The following is a 6,000-nucleotide window of genomic DNA, read 5'->3' on the forward strand; positions in this document are numbered from 1 at the left end:
GTGGGCTCAGGCAATCCTCTCTCCTCAGCCTCCCAAAGTGCTGGTATTATAGTTGTGAGCCACCATGTCCAGCCCAAGATAAAATTTTTAAATGTGGAGGGTGACTAGTGTTTGCAGCCATCTCAGCAGCATCTGTCAGAAGACTACATCTCTCACTTGAAACATTGACTTGTCTAGGCTTCCTTGACATTCCTCTCTCCTGGTTTTCTCAGTTTATCCCCTAGCTGACCTCTTCTCCTTTGCTCACAGAAAGCTTCTCAGACAAATGGTGGGTTCCTCTTTTGTGTGTGTGTGTGTGTGTGTGTGTGTGTGTGTGTGTGTATTTCCTGGATTAGTTTATTAGTACCTTCCCAACTCTTTTTATATCCAAGTTCTCACATATACCTGGAACTGCTCCTGTGCATTCCTTTTCAAAATACACCATAGGTATCTTACCCATTCTTAAGGCTTTCAATACCATAGATATGCCGTGACTCCTAAACTTTTATCTCCATTCTAAATCTTTTTTAATCTCAAATTCTTTTTTAATCTCAAATTCATATAGGCAAACATCTACCCACCGTCTTCCATAATTGTTTGCCTAAAATAAAATGTATCACCTTTTCCCAAACCCGTGCCTACTTCAGTCTTCATCTTCTCTCATGAAGGACACCATCACCTACCCATTATTCAGGCCAAAATTCTGGAAGTCATCCTTAACATGATCTCTGTCTTACTTCCCACACCCAAACTAATATGACTATCTGATTTTACCACCACAATATACCTCCACAGTACCACTTCTGCAATCCTCAAAACATTATCCTACTATCAGTCAGCTTTCCTACGTAATACTTCAAACATAAAAGTGCATACAACTCGACTATCAAATATTAGCATTTTGCTTTATTTCCTTTTTTGCCCTCTAAGTATTATACATATAGTTTAAGGTTCCTGTGAATCATCACTGTACTCTACTGTTCCTACTTTCCCAAAGACAAATACTGCCCTACATTAGATATTGTCCTGCCGTGCACATTTGTGTACTATTTTCACATATGAATGAATATATTTTTTAAATGGTATTATTCTGCATATCTTTAAAAATTAGTTTTCTTTAGATATCTGACCTGTGTTCATTCAGTAATCTGACATCTATACTGATGCATTTCTAGTTCATTCATGCAGCTCTAGTTTATTCATTTTAGCTTAATTCCTTTATAAATATACCTTTATGATTGTCAGTAGTGAGAAATGACGGGGGGGGATGTTTGGCTGTAGTGGGATTCTGCTGGGGGAGGGGAGCAGACCTCAGCAACAAGGGTACCTGCACAATGAATATCTGTATACTTAGCCCTGAACCGTACCCCACATCTTTAAAATAAAAAATTTAAAAATAAAAAATACAAGTATACCTTTACTTAGCCACTTTCCTAATGAACATTTATTTTATATCATAATTTTCACTTACAACATTGATGTGATGAACATTCTAGTACATGCCTTCCTATGTATATATAAGCAAGAATTTCTCTAGGATAACTCTCTAGAAATGGAATTGCTAGGTAACAAATTATGTGCATTTTAAAAATTAAAGTGACACTACCAATTTGCACTCCTATAGTCATGCTTCATATTCTTATCACTGGTATTTTTAATTTTTGCCAACTTAATAGTTTTGAAATGGTATTTAATGTTTTAAATTCATTTCTTTCTTTTGAGGTTAAACAACCTTTCATGTTTATCAGTCATTTATATTTCCTTTTTTGTGAAATGCCTCTTCATGTCCTTTGTCTTTTACTTATTACTTGTAGAAATTCCATACACATTCTGGATGTTAATCCTTTTTTGTTTGTGTTGCAAATATCTTAAACGTAGTTTACTGTATAAAAAGTTCTTGGCCGGGCTCCGTGGCCCAGCCTGTAATACCAGCACTTTGGGAGGCTGAGGTGAGTAGATTGTCTGAGTCCGTGGGTTCAAGACCCGCCTGGGCAACTTGACAAGACCTCATCTCTACAATAAATCAAAAAATTAGCCGGGCGTGATACCACGCGCCTGTAGTTCCAGCTACTTGGAAGGCTGAGGCAGAAGGATCGCTGGAGCCCAGCAGGTTGAGGCTGCGGTGGCCGGGAGCGGCCATTGCACTCCAGTCTGGGTGACAGAGTGAGACTCCAACTCAAAAAAAAAACAACAACAAAAAAAGAAAGTTCTTAGGTTTAATGTTTTCAAATGCATATTACAGGAATTGCATTTTCTTGTTTTGTATTTTTAACATATCAGATTTTTTTCCCCCTATGTGTTCTATATGACTTCAAGTTTTGCTTTTTGACATTCTGGGCTCTTAACTATCTGGAACTTATTTCAATGTATCAGGGACTGGCAAACTACAGCCCATGAGCCTTACTACCAGTTTTTTGTAAATTAAGTTTTACTGTAGCACAGCCATACCCTATGGATATAAGGACAGAGGAGAGTGTGATGAAGGCCATATGGCCTGCAAAGTCTAAAATATTTACTATTTGGTCCTTTACAGAAAAAGTTAGCTGACCTAATGTATACAATAGGAGACAGAAAATTGTTACTAATTTTTTTTTGGCCAGATGGATAAACAGCATCATTTTCTGATTAGTCTATCCTTTCCCAACTGACTAGGAGTTCTTTTTATATACCAAGTTCCTAAACATACCTTGGTCTGTTTTGCGCATTCCTTGTGAAAATATGTCATACGTATCAAGAATAAAGAAGGGAAAGCAAATGAAAGGCTACAGCAAAATAATGCTGCTTCATCAATTTCTATAAAGCCAGCTCCCTCTTCACATTTAAGCTGAGATTTTAATGTCCTCTCCTCAGAAGACTTCCTTACCATCTAATCTAAACAGAGATAACTGCCTAGACCAGGATGACAACTGTCAGGGATGGTGTGAAGTGGTTGGATTTGAGTATCTTCTGAGGTAGACCTAGCAGAGTTGCTTATGGATCAGATATAGAGTAGGAAAGAAAGACAGGTTCAAGGATGTAATAAAGTTTTAACCTGAGTAATTAAAAGGCCAAAGGTGCCATGTATTGAGATGAGAAAAACTGATGAACAGGTTTAGAGGGACTAAATCTGGAGTAAAAGATTAGGTATCTTAAGGTGAAGGTATTTATTAGATAGTCAGGTAAGATATAAAGTGGACCAACAATTGGATATAACAGTCTGGAATCAGGGGCAAGGATGAAGCTAGAGATGTAAATTTAGGAGTCTTCAACATATAGGTGGTATTTCATTAAATATGGTATTTAAAGTCAGAATGGGATTGCTAATAGGATAGTCTCCAACTTCTACTCTTGCCACATCTAGTCTCCCAAAAGCATCTAGAATGATCCTTTTAAACATAAAATCAGGTAACTATTCTAAAATGTTTAAAATAATATTCTTCTTGCATTTGGAATAAAACCTAAGCATGGCCTATAAAGTTCTCAATCACCTGATCCTTGCCTACCTCTCGATGCCCTAGTCATAGAATCCTTCTTTGCTCTTAAAAGGCACCAAGCTCTTTCTTGCCTCATGATCTTTGAACATGCTATTCCGTGTCTAGAGTGTGCTTCACTGGCCTCTCTAAAGGTTTCTCCTACTGATCCTTCAGATCTAAGTTTCAAGATCACCTGACAAAGCCTTCCTCTAACATCCAACCAAAATAGGTTTCTCCTCTTAATCTTTCATAACGCTTAACACAATTTGTAAATATATACCAAATACACACACACACGCACGCGCGCGCACACACACACACACACACAGGTTTGCTTATTTACTGTCTGTTTACACCCGCAGACAATAAGCTCCATGGCTCCATGGGTTACAGACTTTGTCTTGTCCACACTCAATTCTAAGGGCCTAGCAAAGTGTCTGAATGACTATAGAGACTCAGCATTTGTTCAATAACTAGAAACAAGTCTCTTGTGCAACATGCAATTTGCCTCATTATTCTTAAAATGTTTTTTCTCTTTAAAAAAAAAAAGCTAACCACATCAACACTCAAACAAATTAGAGACAATTAACTATACCCCTATCTCATCCTAAAACTTCCTGCTACCATTTTACCACTTTTGTTCATTCAGCTCTGTTTCATTCACTCATCACCTACCAAAACCCTGAATGTACCTAATGAAGACTTTTTTAAAGTCAGTCAGGGCCAGCACAGTGGCTCATGCCTGTAATCTCAATACTTTGGAAGGCCAAGGTGGGAAGACTGCTTGAGCCTAGGAGTTCAAGACCAGCTTGGGCTACACAAAAATTTAAAAATTAGCCAGACGTGGTGGTCTGTGCCTGAAATTCCAGCTACTAGGAAGAATGAGGTGGAAGGATTGTCTGAACCCAGGAGGTTGAGGCTTCTGTGAGTCATGATCATGGCACTGCATTCCAGCCTGGGCAACAGTGAGACCCCTACTCAAAAACCAAATAAATAAAATAAAATAAAGTCAGTCAGAGTTGAATGGGCCTTTTAGAATCATCAAATTCTCAGTTGAGAGAAGAGAGAAAAGTGGGTTAACTAGCCTGTCCCAGGTTACAGTTAGTAGCAGAGTTGTCATATGATCCCAAGTCCTTGATTTCATTTAGTTCTTTCTCCAAAACCTGTTTCTGTCTGGTATATTTTCTCTGAAGCAACAAGAATTGATAGAAGACCCACTATCATCCAGAGACCCACATTTGTTCACTTTGGATATGTATTTCAAATGAAGTGCAACAACCTCATCCAGGATCAAAATCAAGCTGCCTCTACTTAAAAATTAGGCAGGTAATACAATTGGAAATCACAAATTTAAGTAGTTTGGTTATAAAGTTAAGGTTCCAGGAGGTAGTAAACTTGCTAAGTCATCAAAAGAAGTAATCTTCCCCACTTAGCAAAAAGTAATTTTATTTTAGGAAAAGCAGTAACCCGTCCTCTCCCCGCCCCCAAGAAAAGAGGAAACTGGAAAAACAACACTGGTTTACGAAAACAGAATTTTCACGTGTTGCATTTAGATGTAAAACCCACAATATTCGGAAAATGCAGACTTCCGTAAAAGGGTACTAAAGAGAATTTCCTTGATCTTGCTCCACAGTGCGCAAACACAACAAAAAACCAAAATCCCCCAAAAGTTGTTCTTAAGCAAAAAGGAATGAACTTCTATGGGTTTCAGCGAACACTTTTGGGCCTGCGCGACAATCCCCTCTGATCTCGCGCAAGGAGGCCACCCTCTCCCTCCCTGCAGAGTCCCAGAGTAGAGCAAGGCACTCAGGGGGCGTCTGCGCGGAGGCCGAGGAGATCACCGAGGGCCTCGCCGCCGCCCTGAAAAAATCCTTGCAGGCCCACCTGCCCCACCGCCGCCCCAGAGGCCCGGCCTGACTCCCCGCCGGCGCCCCCTCAGCTACCTTTCCGCCGGAAGAAAGACATGGCGGGGCCCGGGTCGGGCCGGAGGGTGCGGGGGGACTGTCGCGGGGAGGACCCGGTTCCCTTCATTCAGCAACTAGCCCGGACTTCCGGGTCCGCAGAGGCCGCCGCACTAGCCCGAAAAGAGACTCTTCTTCCGGGTGTGGGCCCCACCGCCTCCTGGAGATGCACAGGCAGCTCCTGCCGCCATATTATCAACAAGCCGCCCGCCCGGAGTTCCGGTCCTTCCCCGCGCGAGGCTTCACGGGAGGCCAAGCCGCCGGCCCCGCCCCCTTCCTTGCCGCCCCCTCACTTGGGTGCCCGGGCGCGCGCCCGCACCGCCCACGTGACCTTACGCGCGTGCGGCCTGCGAGCCAGGTGCCTGCGGAGAGTCGCGGTTCCTGCCGCTACTTCGTGGCGCCTGGCACTGAGGTCTCTGCACAACTAACCCTCCTGGAGCAGGAACCTCCCCCCGGGGCCGGGATGGCCTGGCGCCTCAGGTCCGGGGCGCTCTTCGGAGCATGCTCTTCTAAAAAGCTGGGTCAACACTGCCACGCTCCGGCTGGACCCCTTCTGTTTCTCCGAGTTTTGCTTAAAGGAGCTGGCCCGCACAGGGAGCTTCACCGTG

The 6,000-nt window shown here is 42.4% G+C and overlaps 1 protein-coding gene across 2 annotated transcripts in view; it reads right to left on the minus strand.

The window, feature by feature from the left end:
• AKAP10 (A-kinase anchoring protein 10) overlaps positions 1 to 5,639 on the minus strand; it is a 91,579-nt gene extending 85,940 nt beyond the window's left edge. For both annotated transcript variants that reach the window (XM_021714768.1, XM_008062604.2), the window contains exon 1: positions 5,375 to 5,639. In XM_021714768.1, the coding sequence (XP_021570443.1) occupies positions 5,375 to 5,462 (88 nt within the window). In that variant the 5' untranslated portion in view covers positions 5,463 to 5,639. The remainder of the gene's footprint in view (positions 1 to 5,374) is intronic.
• Positions 5,640 to 6,000: the final 361 nt, after the last annotated feature.

The sequence above is a fragment of the Carlito syrichta genome, unplaced genomic scaffold (assembly GCF_000164805.1).
Source record: "Carlito syrichta isolate Samal-C Ts95f unplaced genomic scaffold, Tarsius_syrichta-2.0.1 Scaffold305756, whole genome shotgun sequence".
Taxonomy (NCBI): Eukaryota; Metazoa; Chordata; class Mammalia; order Primates; family Tarsiidae; genus Carlito; species Carlito syrichta.